This window comes from Lynx rufus, unplaced genomic scaffold (genome assembly GCF_022079265.1).
Source record: "Lynx rufus isolate CCGP_SWC_20201006 ecotype Redwood Valley unplaced genomic scaffold, mLynRuf1.p SCAF_18, whole genome shotgun sequence".
Taxonomy (NCBI): domain Eukaryota; kingdom Metazoa; phylum Chordata; class Mammalia; order Carnivora; family Felidae; genus Lynx; species Lynx rufus.
Window position 1 is genome coordinate 25,353,978 of NW_025814832.1, and position 19,934 is coordinate 25,373,911.

Consider the following 19,934-nt stretch of genomic DNA (forward strand, 5'->3'; position numbering starts at 1 on the left):
TTTATTTACTTTTGAGATAGAGAGACAGAGCATGAGCAGGGGAGGGGTAGAGAGAGAGAGGGCAACACAGAATCCAAAGCAGGCTCCAGCTCTGAGCTGTCAGCACAGAGCCTGACGCGGGGCTCGAACTCACGGAGTGTGAGATCATGAGCTGAGCTGAAGGTGGACGCTTAACCCACTGAGCCACCCAGGTGCCCCAGGGGACTTTGTCTTAATTGAAGCCCAACAAGGTCATCCAGGGGTCTCAGCTAAGTATCCTTTGGAATCTGGGGAGATCAGTAGTGTTTCAATCAAAGAATGCATTGACAATTCTTTGTCCGCTCTAGACACTCTGGCTGGGAGTTAAGAGGTATGGTGCCCTTACTGACTTCCACTTAATGGAATTACAAAAGGGAGGAGGAAGGGGGCACCCGGATTTGAACCGGGGACCTCTTGATCTGCAGTCAAATGCTCTACCCCTGAGCTATACCCCCATGACCTATTATTCTTCTCTTCCTTGTCCACTTAAGGTGACTCAATACCACCAGGTTCCACCCACACCAGAGCTCTGGCAGGCTTTGTGTTCTAAAGCTCCACCTTCTTTTGTATCCATCATCTGCTGTGGCTTTTCTCTTGGTCACCAGTGAACTGGGTGGGGACACTTGAAAAATGACATCCTGGAAACTAGCTGAAAAGGAAACTGATAGAGCACCAGCAGAGAAAGTGCCCACAAGCACTGTGTCAGAATTACTAGATCAGAATCCAGAGGCTAAAAAACACCCCCAGATATCCCCTTGTTCATGCCCTGACTCTTGATGGACTGAGGGTAGAAAGGAGAAGGAAGATGTCAGTTATTTTGGATGGGATGACTCTCAGGAAAATCACGAAACCCTTCTCAGGGCAACCAATGACAATCCCTTTGGCCGAATCCCTTTTGGCTCAGTTCTTTTTAAAATTTTTTTTTTCAACGTTTTTTATTTATTTTTGGGACAGAGAGACAGAGCATGAACGGGGGAGGGGCAGAGAGAGAGGGAGACACAGAATCGGAAACAGGCTCCAGGCTCTGAGCCATCAGCCCAGAGCCCGACGCGGGGCTCGAACTCACGGACCGCGAGATCGTGACCTGGCTGAAGTCGGACGCGTAACCGACTGCGCCACCCAGGCGCCCCCCTTTTGGCTCAGTTCTTGATGGAACATCAGTAGCCAGTGTCTAACCCAGGGCCCTGCTGCTGCTTGGGGCAGAGCTTTGTGGAGGGCTCGGTGAGCAGTGCAGTTTCTTCTTACATGGACGGGGGAGAACTGAGGCCTCCTTTCAAGCCTGGCACTCGTGGGCATGGGGCGTAAGGGCACAGGCCTGAGGATGGCCTCTCTCCTCCCACCTCCTCTCCAAAGGCTAGAGAAGCAGAGGGTGAAGAAACTAGCTGGCCCCGGTCCCAAACTTGGGAAAGAAACAGCACACTTGGAGGCACAATAACATCACTGTTTATATAAAAGTAGAATTGAGAGATCGTCTGAACATCTGTCTTCTATTCAGGTCAAGGGGTGGGAAGGGAAGAGATGCTGTCAGAAGAGAGGGAATCGGGTGACCTCTCCAAAGACCGACGGGCGCTGGCGGAGGTCTGGGGTGTTCCTGCGATAGCCAAACCGACCATTGAGCCCGTTGATCATTTTCAGATCAGCATTGTAGTTATCGTGCCCTGTCACCTGCTGGAGGGAATGCCCTTGGGGGCACAGAGAGAAGCCTGAGCCTGCATTCAGCCACCACCCCCCTCCCTCTTGCTTCCCCCCCCGCCCCGGCCCCCGCCGTCCCAGGGCTGGTATAGAACATGCTCCCCATGTCCCAGCTAAAACCTCAATCCTGGAGTGTCTCAAGGGTCTTGATTAAAAGCCAAGGGTTGATGAAGTCAAGGAGGCAGCTTTCTAGAAACCAAACCACATACCACGAGTAGTATACAGGAGGAGTGTGAATGGTATGTGCTAGCACAGGAGGGGCCAGAAGATTCTGGGCTTGGCCGAACTTGCCTTGCTCCCAGGAAGACTGAAAACATTTCACCCTTGCTTCTGACCCATCTGGAGAAAATGGATGAGCTCACTTTGGCCAAATGGTGCACAGGAGCATGTGACTAGAGTGTGGTGAAAGGGCGATGGGGTTGGGTGGGAGGAGGGTTCACACTGTCAGAAAAACAGCTCTCAACCCTTCCTTTCTTGTTGCTAAGTTGGGCTCGGAAAAGGAGCAGGACACAGCCTGCTCAGGCCGGGAGCAGTGAGGGGAACATGGGTTTTAGAGTTGGAAAGAGTGGAACTCTGATCCCAGCTAAGCCCTTCTTGGCCAATCACTTTACCACCCTAAACTTCCGTTTCCCCGGCTGTAGCACAGGGATAGCGTGAGGGCAGAAAGCATCTGACATACAGTAGGCACTCAATCACTAAATATAAGGAGCACAGTGACACCATCTGCTCATGCGTGAGAAGAAAAGCTGGAGGATGCAGTCCTTGGGCCTCTTCCCCTGAAAACAGGGCTCTCTGTGGCCAGGTTTCTCTCTGAACTGGGGGAATGCACATCACTCTTCCAAGTGGGTCCATGGTGAGGCTGGAAAGCCAGGTGGCACTTGCCTGCCCCTGCCCAGTTTCTCCGGTTCAGGTATCTCTGTCCTTGCCCGAAGATGTGGAAATAATCCACTATCCAGCCATCCCTGCCTGTGCCCCCGAGATCCTGAAAGTGAGGGAGAAAACAGACTGTCAGCCACCATGCTGAGAGGTGCACACGCAAACTCCCTTTGGGCTTATTTCGGGGAGAGAGAAGAGGTCACAGCCAGGGGTAACTGGGCCAGACAGATTAAATATAAATATACGTATTGACCTATTATCTCTCAGGGAGAGGCAGCATAGCTGGGCAGTTAAGGGCTGTCTGTTGCCAGACAGACTGGTTCCAGTCCAGCTCTGCCACTAACAAGCTGTGTGACCCTGGGCCAATGACACAGCTTTTCTGGACCTCAATTTCCTTCTGGCTTTAAGGAGGGTTGCTGAGAGATTTAAGTGAGATAGTTCCAATAAAGGGCCTGGCATAGTAAAAGTTACTTAATTCACTTTAAAAATATGCATTATCGGGGCAACTTGGTGGCTTAGTTGTTAAGCAGCTGATTTTGGCTCAGGTCATGATCTCACGGTTTGTGAGTTCAAGTCCCACATCGGGTGAGCTTGAGCTCTGCTTCGGGTGAGCCCCACTTCTGTCTCTCTCTCTCTCTCTCTCTCTGCCCCTCGCTCACTTGCACACTTCTCCCTCAAAATATAAACAAACAAACAAACATACATACATTATTTGGGGAAGCCTGGCTGGCTCAGTCTGTAGAGCGTGCCATTCTTGATGTTGGGTGTGTAAGTTCAAGCCCCACACTGGGGGCAGGGTTTACTTAAAAACAAAACAAAAAAATAAAAATCCCCATTATCTTTTTTTTTTTAATGTTTATTTATTTCTGAGAGAGAGGGAGAGGGAGAGAGAGAGCACATCCGAGTAGGGGAGGGGCAGAGAGAGAGGTAAACAGAATCTGAAGCAGGCTCCAGGCTCTGAGCTGTCAGCACAGAGCCCAAAGAGGGGCTCGAACCCAGGAACTGTGAGATCATGACCTGAGCCTGAGCCAAAGTCGGAGGCTTAACCCACTGAGCCACCCAGGAGCCCCAAACCCCCATTATCTCTATGCAAATGAAGTAATACCTACTACAAACGGTTGTGATGGTTAAATACTTACAAATGGAAAATTTAAAAAGTGTGCACACCATATTATTTTCAAGCTTTTAAATACTCAAGTTTTTCTCTTTTTTCCTCCTAGACTCTGGTTCTGTCATAAAAATTACATGAGTAATTACACGTACACCCTCAAGCATGCCACATACGGATGTGTCCATATACACGCGATATACACGCAGACACGCAGACACAAACACTGAGATCACACACAAAAAACCCAAGATTTGTTCCCAGAATAACCCCCGCTAAGCCCTCCTCTCCCCTACCCATACCACTGTGACATATGGAGACAGAAATATTGGAGGCAAAGGTGTTGAAGCCATCAGCAAATAGCGTCAGGATCTTTGATCCCGGGTAGGACTCTGCTGAGAAGGGGCAACATCCACGAGGGGAAAGGGCTGGGGAGAGTGAGGTAGCAGAGGTTCGGGAAGCTTCCTTCCTGCCTGCTCACAGAAAGTCCCATCGAGGGGCGCCTCTGCAACTATGACGTCACCGATGGAGGGCGCCCCGCCTGGCAGGTGTTCGCTGAGGTCACAAGGATTTTCGCGCTCTTAGAGAATCTGTGGTGCGAGATCACCCCAAGGTCGGGTCCATGACGTCAAAAAGGACAATGACACCGATCTATTTGGGAGAGGCCAGGTTCCAGGCCCGTTCGCTAAGGCTTGCAGAAACCCAAAATGGGAACATTCTCAAATTCAGGGATGGAAAGTGATTTTGTGAGCTCAGTGAACTCAATACCTGTCATCCGCCTGCGCCAGTTCCGGGGGTTCACTAAGAAAACCGAGGGGGTGGGAGGGCCCGCCCGAGGGGTAAAACGCCCCGCCACAGGGTCGAGCTCTGTGGGGACAGACAGTGGGATCGTCCGGGGCACTCTTATAAATAACCTGTTCAGTCCGGCGCAGCACTGGCGGAACCACGCGGCTCCGGAAGTATCGGCGGGCGTGGTAGTCCTGCTGAGCGTTGTAGGGCGGAATCGCCGACCAGACCTTGGGCCTCAGGCGCTCATAGGTGCGGGCCATGGTGCTCACGGCCACACCATCCAAGATGAAGCCCTTTTCCAGCCGCAGAGGACACTCGCACACGCGCGACATCCCAACCACTACAGCCTCCGAGGGCCTTTCTGGTGGGAATTGAGGGCCCTAGGTAGGGGCTCCCCTGCGCATTGTGACGTGTCAGAGACTCCTGCGACACAAACCCTATGGCCCCATCTAATAGGGTAGGCTCCTAGGGCTGTGAGGGAAGTTGCTTGCGTGGCCGTGAGATGAAGGATGACCAACAGGAGACCACGCAAGAGGAATTGGAGATTGAAGAGGGGGATTACAGAACGTGGGCAGTGTGAACGCAACTGGGCCCCGCCCCCCTATATACATTTCCCAAACTCCGTCTCCCTGGGAAGCTTGTTTGTACCCAGAATGATCAGAAAGTTCAGATAGCATTTACTTCCGACTCTCATTTTACACAAGTGGGAATTGAAGCTCAAGAAACATTGGGATATTCCCTAAACCCACTTAGTGGTGGATCCAGAGCCAGAATTCAGGTCTCCTGACTTCCAGGAAGTCCTCTTAAAGCACTTCTCCCCACCCAACCCAATTATTTCCATCAGCTAGTATTCCTCCTCCAGCTTAAAAACAACAACAACAAAAAACAAACAAACAAACAACAACAACAAAAAAAAACAAGAAACCAGCAGGTTGACACATTATCCCCTGGCTAATTTTTTTTGTATATGTGACAGGATATAGCAAACCATGAACAAAGATTTTCTCTAGTTGTTGTGACTACAGGTGATTTTTATTTCCTTCTTCAACTTTTCCCCTTGAAGAAGCCCTTACACAGATGGTTTAACCATCAAACTACTCCTCACACCCAACTCTGACATGCGATTATCCTACACGAGACAACAGGATCAGAAGTCTTTTATATTCACTATATGAAGGCACGTGTATTAGAAAAGGTTGCTTTATATACGCAGAAAACCACTAATTCTGGCAATACTCAGCATATCTAAGGTTTCTATACCATGAAAGGCAAATTCCTAGAAACCTGAAATTATAGGTTAATGTCTATAGTTTGAGTCTACTCTGTTACAACTTGAAATGGACCCAGGCAGAACATGTAAGACATAAGACAAGGAAGGGAAGAGACCCAGCCCTCACTATTTGAAGGTGAGAAATTTCACATGTAGAGTTCACACAACAGGATAAAAAGGACTAATTTCACATCTCATGTCACATTAAAGACTTCAATCTCACCAGGCTGGAGGATAGGGGGCAGGAGGAAGACAGGTCTGTTTTAGACTTCTGAATATATTTCTAAAACAAGATAGGCTCAGTCTAGACAGCACCAGATCTCAATCTTGGCTGCTGCACCTCGGAATCTCCTGGGGAATCTTTAAAAGGTACTGGGGCACCTGGGTGGCGCAGTCGGTTAAGCGTCCGACTTCAGCCAGGTCACGATCTCGCGGTCCGTGAGTTCGAGCCCCGCGTCGGGCTCTGGGCTGATGGCTCAGAGCCTGGAGCCGGCTTCCGATTCTGTGTCTCCCTCTCTCTCTGCCCCTCCCCCGTTCATGCTCTGTCTCTCTCTGTCCCAAAAATAAATAAACGTTGAAAAAAAATTAAAAAAAAAAAAAAAAAGGTACTGAGGTCTGGGTCCTACCTCCATAATCTGACTTAATTGGCCTGTGATATTGCCTGTACATGTCTTTTTAACTCCTCAGGTTGAGGACCACTACTTAAATCTAATACATTCCATGCAGAATCTTGAAGGACAAAAGGGTAATCTTACTGAGTATGTGCTGGGGTCCTTATATCCTCTCATCTCTAGCCTTACAAGAGAACACTTAAGGCTGGGTATTTTCAGAATACTGTTAATCTCAAAATAAGATGAACACAAACCTCAATCTAAAAAGCCTATTCCAACATCTTCAGGCCACACTATTGACCCAAACCTGCCAAATGGTCATTTTTCCTCAGGCCTTGAAACATCACATAAATCTTCTCATGGTTTAGAAAGAAAAGTTACAGGGGCACCTGGGTGGCTCAGTTGGTTGAATATCCAACTCTATTTTAGCTCAGGTCATGATGCCATGGTTGTGAGATTGAGTCCAGTGTAGGGCTCCACACTCAGTGTGGAGCCTGCTTTAGATCCTCTCTTAAAAACAAAAACCAATGTCCAATTCCTTCAAGTAGAATTTGCCAAGGTTTACACCCACTGTGTTGGTATCATCACATCACCTTTATTTTTTAAGGTTTTGAAGTTTTTTTTTTAAAGTTTAGAGTGGGGAAGGGACAGAGAGAATCCCAAGCAGGCTCTGCAATCTGGGCCTCCAACTCAGGCACTGTGAGCTTGTGACCTGGCTTGTGCTACCCAGGCGCCCCCATCACCTTTTATCCTCGAACTAAGGTTTAGCAGGTACATTATACAGCCATCCTGTCAAAATGTTTTGATAGCAAAAAAACCTGATAATTTAAAATAAAATAATTTAATCACCGTTCATAAAAGCAAACCCAATGGCAGTTACATACATGTTAGATTTTACAAATAAAGTCATTTATGTGCCAGTTTACCCAAAACCCAGAACTGCACAAATCTGCATCTATACACCTGAATCTGGTCCTTCCTCACGTCGCTCCTGGACCTCCATGTGTGTCTAGGATCTGACCATTCACTCTACATTATCTCAAATGAATTGCAAGGCAGTTACCTGGGGTAACCTCCTATCAAACAGTACCCACTATCTGCGATTTAAGGACTCCAAACCCAAATAAGTTTTTACAGCAGAAATTGGAAAGTCCGTAAGTGTCTATAGAGTCGAAAAGTGCAAGTACTGTTTATCTTTGTTTCACACATGTCCCCAGGAAGTTTGCACTGAGTAATTTCATTTTACAAAAGGACGCAAGGGCTAGGTGATGTCAAGAAGAGTAACGTGTACAAGAGAACAAGAAAGCAAACACTGGGAGCACATAACTTTTACTTCTTTTTTAAAACAGATAAAGGAAATAATCATGCGATGCTGCCAGCATTGGATGCAATCCTGGGCCACAAGTCTGCACACTCCTTTGCAACGGGTCCTGTGATAGCAGAACCTGCATAAAAAAAGAATGTGGTGACAGGTAAGATCAGACAGACCCAAGGTTAAATCGTCCCATCTCAAAGGCCTAGGGAACAACGTGGATACTTTCTTACCTTTCATTTCACCTTTATTATTTACTATGACCCCCGCATTATCTTCAAAATAGAGGAACACTCCATCTTTTCTCCGGTATGACTTTCGTTGTCGAATTACCACTGCTGGATGTACTAAAAGGGAAAAAAGGGTAGCAGTCATTTAACCTGTCCCAGTGCCACCACAAGAGAGCAGTTTACATCCCACCCAGTTCCCCAACATTTCCATTTGGACGGAATGCATACTCACCATTAGCTTTTCATTCCCTAAAAGCAAGTCTGAGAGACAAACCCCTTATCAAACACCAATCGCCCCTTATGGAAATACCTTACTCCAAGTCAAAACTGCCTGCATTTCCTTCAAGTGTAAATTTGGACCTTCTTTCAGGAGAACAATTAGCAACATACCAGCAGGAAACTTGCTAAGCACCTTCTATGCTTTCACCCAACAGGTGGGGACTGTTAAGATCCTAGTATCACAAAATGGGACCCCCTTTAGAACTGAAAAAGTAGTGGGGCGCCTGGGTGGCTCAGTCGGTTGAGTGTCCGACTTCGAATCAGGTCATGATCTCGCAGTTCGTGAGTTCGAGCCCTGCATCGGGCTCTGTGCTGACAGCTCAGAGCCTGGAACGTGCTTCAGATTCTGTGTCTCCCTCTCTCTCTGCCCCTTCCCTGCTCATGCTTTGTCTCTCAAAAATGAATAAACGTTAAAAAACAAACAAACAAAAAAACCCTGAAAAAGTAGAGGCCAAGCTATTAACTCATTAGGCAATGTTCCACCCCAGTACAGATCAAAACTTCTAAGAAAATACACACCTAGATGTAAAAATTACTGCCCTCCAAGATTATGTTGGAACTGAATACGTACCATGTTAGATTATATAAATATCAGCTCATTTACACATGAATTTAGCCAAAGAAACCCTGCAACTTCTAGCGTGCATTATGTGTACACACTCCTTGAACTCCCTGAGTATGTCCAGGATCGTGACCACACACTCTACTTTATCTCAAATGCCTAACTGCTACTGCTGGGCACATACATATGTTAATAGAGCAAAAACTTGGAATTAACCCATCTGTCTCATGGCAAAAACACAAAACAGAATCATTTAAAAATGATTAGGTCTATCTGTAATTTTTCATATGTAGTACAATCATCTGTGAAGCAAGAAGAATGGGTTAATGGGAAGGTCATGGTCCCATTTAAACAAGAAATTTTTTGCACAGAAGTCAAGAAAAAAGGACATATGGCAAAATATTAACAGTGATCATCTCTTGGAAGTCTGAAAGTTGGGCAATTTTAATTTAACTTCTATTGCCTATGTAACTAACTGGGTTTAACTTTTTGAGGAACTGTTTTCCAGGGTCTTAAGTAACTTCTAAAAACTTACCTGCACGTAAAGTGAACACTTTCCCAGATCTTCACCTACTGCACTTGAAAGAACTAAAGTCAGACACAACCTGCATGCAAATCTTGACAGTCACTGAACAAGTTACTTAATAATCTGAGGTTCAAGTTTTCCTCTTGGAAAATAGAGATAACAGTTACATTGCCATATTCAAGGTCAGACACTGCAAATACAGGATTTTATATAGGACAGGGATCCTGGCTATCCTTGAGGCAAATACTGTCTCTATACACAGACTCTGATCAAGTTTTTAACAATGAAATACACGTTGAGGGTTAACTAGTATTTACTAAGAGCCTCCTGTTGAGCCCTTATCTACTCAAAACCATTTTTTAAAAAGTAAACTCTACGCCCAACATGGGGCTTGAACTCATGACCCCAAGATCAAGAGTTGTATGCTCTACCCAGAGCCAGTCAGGCACCCCTACTCATAACCATTTAAATTCTCACAAATGACCAATCTAGCAGATGAACAAGGCCACACAAATCCAAGACTCTGACTTGCAAAACTGCCCCTTTCCACTGCCTCCATTTCAAGTTTCTGCTATATGGAAGCCTAACGTGAGGGGATGTATTCATTTGGCAGAACCCAGAACAAGTAAGACATTGATGGAGTTGGAAATTCACAACTATTTTTAAAACCATGAAGTGTTCTCTGGTCTGTCCCACAATAATCAGATGGAGACCAACAACATGTACTGCTGCCATCTCACCAACGGTGACAAGCGGGTTGCTCTGCCCTTCTCTGACAGCTTTCCAGGCCACAGATCAGACCCAGCAAGTGTTCTAAGAGGAAAGCCTGTCCAGTCACATGTAGATCTCAATTTACACATTGATTAATCGATGTTTAACCACAATGCTTGGTACTCCTTGCCTACCAAACCCTCAAGTGGTATTAAAGGAGAACAAAGATTTTTGACCCAAAGGCTAAAAAAACCAAGCGGTAGAGATGTGTGTTTATGCAGGTTTACCAGGAGTAACTGCAGTATGTGGCCAAGACCCATCATATTTGTACTGTATATTCAAGTGATAGCTCAGACTCCTCAGGAAGAGGAAAACATTCCAGGGCAGACAGACTAAACAGGTACAGGAGGAAAGTTCCAAGAGCTGAAGTTAAGTTCACTGAGTATCAGAAGCTCTAAAACCAGACAAGACATTACAAGTCAGAAGTGCTCCAAAACCTTCTCCCCTCGACCAACTCCTACACCTAGTGGGGATTAAGCAATGACCAGCTCCCCGTTTTAGTGTCTACCAGAAGAGATTTAGAAGCAACCATGACAAACTTTTGACAAGTCACAATCTTGAGTTAATCTCCTCTATAAAAAGAACCTGCCTTAAAACACGAAGAATATGTTATTCTGTACTTACAAAGTGCTAGGTGTCCCAGGCCAAATGCTCTACACGCTTTATCTGAATCTCACAACCACTTTATGCAAGTTTTCATTCTTCCCTTTCAAATCCGTAGTTCCAGGAAAGGAAACTTGCCTGACACCTGGTCAACTCTAAATGCCTATTAAAAAAACAAAAAACCAAACAAACCCCACATTTACTGGGGCATCTGGCTGGCTCAGTTGGTAGGGCATGTGACTCTTGATCTTGGGATCCTGACTTCAAGCCCCATGCTGGGTGCAGAGGTTACTTAAAAACTGGGGCGCTTAGGTGGCTCAGTCAGTTAAGCGTCTGACTTCAGCCCAAGTCATGATCCCCTACTTTGTGGGTTCGAGCCCCACGTTGGGCTCGGTGCTGACAGCTCAGAGCCTGGAGCCTGCTTCAGATTCTGTCTCTCTCTCTCTGCCCCTCCCTCCCCTGCTTGCACTGTGTCTCCCAAAAATAAATAAATACTAAAAGAAATTTTTTAAATTATACACACACACACATATATATACACTAAACACCACCATATTCATTTGTAGCTGAGAAATCAGCAATGAACCAGACAGTTACCTGATCTTCTGAACTTAAGTAGAAGAAACAACTCTAATGCTACACAAAAAATACCGCTTGGATTTAGGTTACTGGAGGATGGGGGGCGGGGGGGGGGTGTTGGTGGATGGGGAGATGTGTTAACGAGGAAGTGAGCTAAAGATGATTGAATTTGAGTATTCCAGGCAGGAGGCACAAAGTACAAAGGATCTGAAGCACCAAGGAAGGTGGAGGGAGAAATCAAGACCTGAAAGCAATAGAGCTGGAGAAGGCACCATGAAGAAGGACTAAGTTCTACAAGGACAGGGCTTTTGTTTCTACAGGTATAGGTACCTGATGTGGTTTAGAACTATCCACTGAACTCGGGGAAATGGCAGGGTAAATATGTACTTCCTCGCAGCTTGTATTGGGAACCAAGAAAGAACTTAAGTAGGGAAATGACAAGCCAAGGTTTACATTTAAGCCAGCCAGGTGCCCCAAGACTTACACTTTAAATTTTTTTTTTTTTCCAAATATTTATTCAGTTCCTGACAGAGAGAGAGAGAGAAAGCAGGGGAGCGGCAGAGAGAGAGGGAGACACAAAATCTGAAGCAGGCTCCAGGCTCTCAGCACAGAGCCCAACGCTGGGCTCAAACTCAGAGACCGTGAGATCATGACCTGAGCTGAAGTCTGCCACTTAACTGACTGAGCCACCCAGACACCCCAGACTTACATTTTTAAAAGATGGGCCCTGACTTCAGTGTGGCAAATACACTTAGGGCGTAAGGGGACAAGGACAAATGTAACAATGGGGTGTATGGCTGGCTCAGTCACTAGCGCATGTCACTCTTGATCTCAGGGTAATGAGTTCAAGCCCCAGGCTGGGCAGAGATTACTTAAAACAATTAAAAAAAAAAAAAAAAAGCGACAGATACAACAAAACCAGATAGGGAAGAGAATAGTCTCTAACACAGCCAAGAGCAAAACTTCAATTGCAGATAAATAGCTCAGACTTCCTCTCAAAGAAAATCAAGCTTTTAAGAAGCCTTGAAAATGGTAGAGTAACTGTTCCATTTTCTAGTAAAGGGCACCTGTCCACCAAGCAACAGGAGGACTCAGGACCTCCACTCACCCTTCTTTCTGAGCTCTGGTTTGCCTTTCTTCACTGTGGCCATCACCATGTCACCCACGCCAGCAGCAGGAAGTCTATTCAGTCTTCCTTTGATCCCCTTCACAGAGATGATATACAGATTTTTGGCTCCTATGAAAGAATGTAAACAAACATGACTTTTTTGGAGAGCTTATTAAGCAGTTCTCCCGGTGTAACATTTCCCCCCCCACCCCGTCACTTCCAGACCCTCTCCCTCCCCTTACTCCCAAAGAGTTAGTCGCCCCCCCCCACACCTGACCAAGGTGCAATACCTTGTCACACCACCGATTGAAGCAAAACAACACAGCATGCTGCTGCTTCACCCAAAAGCAGTGTAAATTTTCCTCTGCCCTTTCTTGACGGCTCAGTGGGTCATTAGTCAAGGCCCAACGAGTGCTTTTAAAAGGGGGGGGGTTGGCAGGGTGCAGCTGAAGGTCTCACCCGTGTTGTCAGCACAGTTGATCACGGCTCCGACCGGAAGACCCAGGGAAATCCGGAATTTCGCACCGGAGGACCCACCACGTCCTGCGGGTAGAAAGGAACACAGGAATGGGGTCGCTGTCTAGTCATGGTTCGGAGTTGCCCTCACACTCGTAAGGTATAAATTCATTCGCACGTGCTTTGGGAAACGGCAGACTAAATTCCCTCTCTCTGGGATTCCACCTACCCCTCCCCATGTGCCACCCCGTTCTCATGGCGAACAGCCAATTCCACACTATTACCGCCTTTACGTGGAGAGTAAGGGGCCTGAACCACCCAATCTTCGTTCCAGCTTTTGCACCACGTAGCTCTTCTTGCAAGGCGGGAGCCCGCACAAGTCGCCCAGCATAGGGCCTAAGCCAGCCCCACTTCAATTCCATTACTGGAGCTCTAGGCGCAGAGCGACCCCGCGAGGTTCGGTCTAGAGTCCCGTCCGGATCCGGCCAACTCAACCCGCCAGGCCCCCCCAGCCGCTTTCGGCAGCCCTTCCAGCGCTCTCTCGCGGCCCTCCTCTCCCTCTCCGCCCGGGAGGAGCGCAAAGCGCCACAGCTGCCCGTGGTCGCGCTCCGGGCGCGACCAGCAGCCACCTCGCGACAGATGGCGAAGGATCTCACAGATACTCACCTCGCTTCGACATCTTTGCTCAACAAGGAGTCGGAAAAGGAGTCAGTGCAAAGGACTCTGGGATATGAACCTTGATGCCCCGCCCAATCCCGTCACGTGTCCCGGAGCCTGCTCAATCCGCCTATTCCCTCCACCGCTTCAGGGCGCAGTTTTATTACGTAATAAATGCTGGCCGTCGGGTTAAGTTCTCGCGGCGAAGTGGGCGGTGTCGGCGCTGAGGGCTGCTGGAGCGAGTGACGTCCGGAGTCTCCTTTTTAAGAAGTCTAATGTAGTCGGGGGCACAGAAACATTGGTAAATTTACCCAAAAACCTCTTTTGAGCACGTAATACGCGTCAGGAACTTCGCTGGACCTTAGAAGCTCAGAAATGATTGATTAAAAGGTTCTGTGCTGTGTAGGGGCCCCCCGAAGAACACAGGGCGTGGGGGACCGAGCGAGAAAGCTCTAAACGGTACGCTTAGGATGTGGTCTTGAAAAAAAAAAACTGTGCTGAAAAAGAGATGGCGAGTAAAAATAAACAAATGTGAAAGTTCCCTCCCCCCCTCCCCCAAAAGGATGTGGTATTGGGAAGAGCCATTCTAGTGCTGCAGATAATCCCGTGTGCGGTGTGTGTAGGTGTGTGTGTGTGTGTGTGTGTGTGTGTGTGTGTGTGTTTGGTTCCATACCCATTTGTATTTTAGAGATCCTGGCATGTCAGTTACCCCTTTTATAGCTTCAACCTCCCCATTCTGGCCTCTTTCCTTCTGTTGATATATTCAAATATTAATTGAGCACCTGCTTTATGCCAGGTACTGTCATGGGCATACATTAGACTACATCAGGGGGAAAAACAGATAAACGATTCTGCTAGGGTGGCAATGACAGTGGGTATTAGTAAACAATAGATACAATAACTGCAGTGTATAGTGTGTTAGATGATGCATACCATGGAAAAGTAAAAGAACAAGGTAAGAGGCATCAGGAAGTGGGTGGAGGGGCAAATTGTAATTTGAAACAATGTGGTCAGTGTGGGCTCCATGGGAGAAACTGATATTAAAGCAAATAAGATTATTTGATATTAGATTTTAGGTGAGGGAGTTCGCAGGGAAGGGCAGTACAGATAGTCATGAGCCAGTGAAGGCTTCCTAAGGCATGAGTGTGCCTGAGATCACTCTAATTGAAGCTAGACTGTGGGAAAGGACACAAAGTTACAAGTAAGGAGATGTGCTAGGAAGCTCTTGCAATACTCAGGAAAGAATGATGGTGATTTGGACTAGAGTGGTAGCAGTAGAGGTAATGTAATGTGGTCAGGTTCTGGATGTGTTTTGGAGGTACAGCCAACAAAATGTGGGGCATGAAAGAAAGGAAGGAATCAAAATGTCTCCAAGGCCTTAAACGTCTGAGCAAGCTGAAAATGGCCTTGCCATTAACTGGCTTGGGGAAAACTATGGGGGAACAGATTTGGGGGTTAAGAACCGGACTTCAATTTTGGACATGTTAAGTTAGATGCCTATTAGACAACCAAACAAAATTCAAATAACAAGTTGGACACATTAGCCTGGAGTTCTGGAGAGAAGGATCTATAAATTCGGGAGTTGTTAGCGTATAGGTATACAGTTGACCCTTGAACAATTCAGGGATTAGAGGCTCTGACCCCTCCATGCACTCAAAAATTCATGTATAACTTTTGACTCCCCTAAAACTTTACTACTAGCCTACTTGACCAGAAGCCTTACCAATAGCATAAACATATTTTGTATGTTGTATGTACTGGATTCAGAATACTGGACTCTTAGAATATAAGACAGAAAATAAAATGTTATTAAGGAAATAATAAGGAATAGGGGTGCCTGGGTGGCTCAGTCAGTTAAGCAGCCGACTCTTGATTTTGGTTCAGGTCATGATCTCATGGGTTTGTGAGTTCGAGCCCCACCTTGTGCTCTGTGCTGCTGTTGTGAAGCCTGCTTGGGATTCACTCTCTCTCCCACTCTCTCTGCCCCTCCCCCTCAAATAAATAAACTTAAAAAATAATAATTTAAGAAAATCATAGGGAAGAAAAAATACATTTACAGTACTACAATATATATATTTTTAAAAATGCATATATAAGTGGACCAGTGCAGTTCAAACCCATGTTGTTGAAGGGTCAACCGTGTTTAAAGCCATGACAGTGGATGAGATCATAAAGAAGTGAGGATAGGGGTACCTGGAGCAAACGACTCTTGATCTTGGGGTTGCAGGTTCGAGCCCCATGTTGGATGTAGAGATTAATTCAAAATAAAAAAAATCTAGGGGACCCTGGGTGGCTCAGTTGGTTAAGCATCTGACTCTTGATTTCAGCTCAGGTCATGATCTCATGGTTCGTGAGTTCAAGCCCTGCATCAGGCTCTGTGCTAATAGTGTGGAGCCTACTTGGGATTTTCTTTATCTCTCTCTCTCTCTCTCTCTCTCTCTCTCTCTCTGCCCCTCCCCCACTCACATACACACTCTTGCTCTCAAAATAAATAAATTTAAAAATCTAAAAAAAAAAAAGTAAGGATAAATAAAGACCATGAGCTAAGCTCTGGGGCACTTCAACATTAAGAAGTCTATAAATCTGTACATTTATAAATCTCTCTTATCATTCTTAAAATGCCTTCAGTTGATCCCACCAACTTCTCTAGCTACCAATTTTTCACTCTCTTTCACTTCTCAACCAAATTCCATGGGTTTCTGAACATATGATTTCCTTAGCAAATGTGTCTCTCTTGATAAATGGAACCACCATCCATCCAGGTGTCCATCTGAGACTCTTAGCCAAGTCCTTTTCAGGTTGCCTTCTAAAGGTCTGTTGTAGGGGTGCTTGGCTGGCTCTGTGTAGAGCATGGGACTCTTGATCTTGGGGTTGTGAGTCCAAGCCCCATGTTGGATGTGGAGATTACTTTAAAAAAATCTATAAATAAATAAGCAAACAAATAAATAAATCTTAGGGGCACCTGGGTGGCTCAGTCGGTTAAGCGTCCAAGTCTTGAGCTCAGCTCAGGTCTTGATTTCAGAGTTGTGGGTTTGAGCCCCATGTCGGGCTCCGTGGAGCTTGCTTAGGATTCTCTCTCTGCCCTTCCCAGGTTCATGCTCTTCTTCTCTCTCAAAATAAATAATTTTTAAAAAAAAAAGTGTCTGTTGGGGTGCCTGGGTGGCTCAGTCAGTTAAGCCTCTGACTTTGGCTCAGGTCATGATCTCGAGGTTCGTGGGTTCGAGTCCTGCTTCGGGCTCTGTGCTGACAGCTCAGAGCCTGGGGCCTACTTCAGATTCTGTGTCTCCCTGCTCCTCCACCACTCGCGTTCTGTCTGTCTCTGTTAAAAATAAATAAACATTTAAAAAACAGTGTCGGTCACGTCTATCCACTTCTTTCCATCTCCTCTAGTCCTGCTAGGGTCCATCTCTTACTTAAACTGCTTTTGAAGCCTCCTAGCATACCTCCTGACCTCTATTTCTCCCTCTTCCACCCACTCTCTCATGGCCAAGAATCATTTTTCACAAATACAAATATTACAATGTCACTCTCCTGAAAATCCTCCAGTGGTTTCTAGTGCTCTTAGATCAAAATTAAAATCCATATGGTGGTCTACTAGGCCCTGACCTGGCCTCGTCCTACCTTGTCAACCTTATCTTGCACCATGCTTGCTCTTGTTCCAAAGAGTTGACATTTTAGTCCCAGATACTGTCCATGCTCCTGAATACCCATAAGTCTCACACATGCTCGGAACACTCTACCCTGCCTACCCTCATCATGTACATCATGTCTACTGAAGTTCAGACTTCAGTTTAAATGTCTCTTAGGGAGATCTGCCCTGACCCCCATCCTAGGTCAGGTCCCCCTGTTGTAAGCTATTTTGACATGCTGCATTTTTCTTTCATACGATTTTATTTTTATTATTTAATTTTTTTAATGTTTATTTTTGAGACAGAGCGCGAGTCGGGGAGGGGCAGAGAGCGAGGGAGACACAGAATCCGAAGCAGGCTCCAGGCTCTGAGCTGTCAGCACAGAGCTGGATGTGGGGCTCACAAACCGTGAGATCACGATCTGAGCCGAAGTCAGATGCTTAACCGACTGAGCCACCCAGGCATCCCCCTCTTTTTTTTAATTTTTAAAATGTCTTTTATACTATTTATTACAATTCATAAATATACATTTGAAGATTTTTTGTTGAATGACCCCTCCCCCCAACTAGTCTATAACTAGTCTATAAGTTGCATAAAGCCTGGGTTCATGTTCTTTTTTTGTTCAACAGTATATCCCGAGCACTTAGGATAGGGCCTCACTCAGTAAATACACGTTGATTGGTTGGTGAACAAATGAAGAAGTTGATCCCAATCATCTCCATATGTCAGCATCCTTGCATAAAGGAGCTTTCATTCACTTACGGCAAAATTAGAAATACTTGGAATATATAGTGTTTCTTATAAAGTTACATTTACTCAATTTAAAGGACTGCCTATTATTCTGGAATTATCTTCTTTTCATCTTTTTCGGTGTTAAAAATATTTCTTACAACCCTATATCAGCTTTCCACCCTCCCAATGCCACTGTTTTGTGTGTGTGTGTGTGTGTGTGTGTAATTTCAATGGTCCATGAAAACCAAAGGCCTGGGAATGATCAATCTCTACTTCCTTATTTCTTGCATGCACACATTCCTTGAACTCCTGTAATCTAGCTTATGTCCTCACTACATGACTAAAATTATACTAGAAATTATATATGTTGAAAAATTATACTAGAAATGTCACCATGACCTACTTGTTTTCAAAATCCAAGGACACTCCTCAGTCTTTATCCTACTTGACCTCCACAGCATTTCACATTGTGACCATTCCCACCTTCTTAACACTCTTCACCCATGGTTTCCATGATGCTACTAACAGTAGAAGTTACTATTTATGGAATGTTACTGACTACTAGTCATTGAGTTAAGCATGTTACTAGAATGTGACTTCTTGGATCCTCCCAATAACCCTCGTATTATTATTCTCACTTTACAGATGAGAAAACTGAGAAATAAAAAGGTTAAGCCATGTGTCCGAGACCACACAGCTTGTGAAACGCAGAGCTGAAATACCACCCCAAACCTGGCTGATTCCAAAGCACAGGCTCAAAGTCACTATGCTCTCTCCTCCTGTACTTCCCTGGGTGATCACGCCCATCCTGAGAGCTTCAATTGTCATCTATATGCTGATCACTTCCCCCATCTATATCTCCAGCCCAGACATTTCTGCTTAGCTCTAGCCAATATATGGAACTGGTGATTGGGATACTTTTACCCCACAGGCTCTTCAAACCTGCCAGGTCCAAAACAGAAACCATCATTTCCCCCAGGAAATCTGCTCTTCTGCCTGTATTAGTTTTCTTTCCTTTTTATTTTTTTAAGTAAAGTCTACACCCAACATGGGGCTCAAACTCACAACCCCGAGATCAAGAGTCACATGCTCTTCCAACAAAGCCAGCCGGGCTCCCCTGTGTTAGCCTTCTAAATAGGTGCTACCACCAGTGTCTGACCATAAGATTCCATTGCTTAAAACCCTATGCTGGCCCACTAGTGCTTATACAATAAAGTCCAAGCTCCTTAAGCACAGTATTGGAGTCTTTTCCTGGGCTCATTTCCTATCACCTTGCCTCTTAGACTTCACTCTCCAGCAACACCATATGGCTTAGGATTTCGGGATTCTTGCCTTATCCTCATATTCTTCAAAATTGTGCTCAAATGTCATCTCTTCCCTGTGCCGTCTCACAACCCCAGCACGCTCGCCCCTGAGCCACCTCTTTACTCAGAGCAGTGGTTCTCAAATTTTCATCTGAAGACCCCTTAACATTCTTAAGTTATTGAGGGCCCCAAAGAGTTTTTGTTTATATAGGTTATATCTATCGATATTTACCAGACATTTAAACTGTGAAATGTATGTATTTTTTAATGCACTTATGATAATAATAAGTCCATTGCCTTTTAAAAATACTTAACATCTTAAAATGAAAAATAGCTACTTTTTTCCAAACAGTAAGAGTGACTTTGCTTTACCTTCTGGAGATCCCTTTAATGGCTGGCTTAATGAAAGGCAGCTTGGATTTTTATGTTCCCGCACTTATTCTGTTATGATATCACATCATGTAACTTCTGGAAAACTCTACTGTAACCTCATGAAAGAACAAGAAACAGGTAAATAACGTATTATATGATTACCTTTTCTCTTGCTAGAAAGGGCCTCAGAGACTCCCCCCACTCCTCAAAAAAGTCCCCAGACCACCATTTGCTATCCACTGATCCTGGAACGGTTGCAGACAGTACCAGCTTGTATGATAATTCCTTTGTCTGCATGTTGACGCAGGTATTATAGAACCTGAAATCCACTGTAGTTTATATTTGCTGTATTCCCAGGACATTCTGCAGAATGGACAAGATACCTGTGTGGTTAGTCATTGTCCTTTTCCTACTATTTTGATGGTAGTAAGGCTTAAAAGTAAACATGGC

The 19,934-nt window shown here is 45.5% G+C and overlaps 2 protein-coding genes and 2 non-coding genes across 4 annotated transcripts; all 4 read right to left on the bottom strand.

Moving 5' to 3' along the window:
• Window positions 1-401: 401 nt before the first annotated feature.
• Window positions 402-473, bottom strand: TRNAC-GCA (transfer RNA cysteine (anticodon GCA)). Its single transcript has one exon. It is a non-coding gene; the product is annotated as a tRNA-Cys (tRNA).
• A 1,023-nt stretch (window positions 474-1,496) lies between these two features.
• Window positions 1,497-4,815, bottom strand: CUNH17orf98 (chromosome unknown C17orf98 homolog). Its single transcript, XM_047080402.1, has 3 exons — window positions 4,609-4,815; window positions 2,593-2,692; window positions 1,497-1,700 (listed from the first exon to the last, which is right to left on the bottom strand). The coding sequence occupies exons 1-3, from the start codon at window positions 4,813-4,815 to the stop codon at window positions 1,543-1,545; spliced, it is 465 nt and encodes a 154-aa protein (XP_046936358.1). The 3' UTR covers window positions 1,497-1,542.
• A 2,862-nt stretch (window positions 4,816-7,677) lies between these two features.
• RPL23 (ribosomal protein L23) lies at window positions 7,678-13,551 on the bottom strand. The gene is made up of 5 exons (XM_047081165.1): window positions 13,457-13,551; window positions 12,794-12,877; window positions 12,335-12,463; window positions 7,910-8,023; window positions 7,678-7,809 (listed from the first exon to the last, which is right to left on the bottom strand). The coding sequence occupies exons 1-5, from the start codon at window positions 13,467-13,469 to the stop codon at window positions 7,727-7,729; spliced, it is 423 nt and encodes a 140-aa protein (XP_046937121.1). The 5' UTR covers window positions 13,470-13,551; the 3' UTR covers window positions 7,678-7,726.
• On the bottom strand, window positions 12,624-12,761 carry LOC124513649 (small nucleolar RNA SNORA21). The gene has a single exon (XR_006962477.1). It is a non-coding gene; the product is annotated as a small nucleolar RNA SNORA21 (small nucleolar RNA).
• Window positions 13,552-19,934: the final 6,383 nt, after the last annotated feature.

Coding starts and splice junctions, on each gene's coding strand:
- RPL23 (XM_047081165.1), bottom strand. Junction 8,024..12,334: donor ACCAGAGCTCAGAAAGAAGG/GTGAGTGGAGGT, acceptor TTTCCCTTTTAG/TACATCCAGCAGTGGTAATT. Junction 7,810..7,909: donor TAATAAAGGTGAAATGAAAG/GTAAGAAAGTAT, acceptor TTTTTTATGCAG/GTTCTGCTATCACAGGACCC.
- CUNH17orf98 (XM_047080402.1), bottom strand. CDS start 4,815: ATGTCGCGCGTGTGCGAGTGTCCTCTGCGGCTGGAAAAGGGCTTCATC. Junction 2,693..4,608: donor TGCTGCGCCGGACTGAACAG/GTTATTTATAAG, acceptor CCTCACTTTCAG/GATCTCGGGGGCACAGGCAG. Junction 1,701..2,592: donor GAGAAACTGGGCAGGGGCAG/GCAAGTGCCACC, acceptor TGTGCCCCCAAG/GGCATTCCCTCCAGCAGGTG.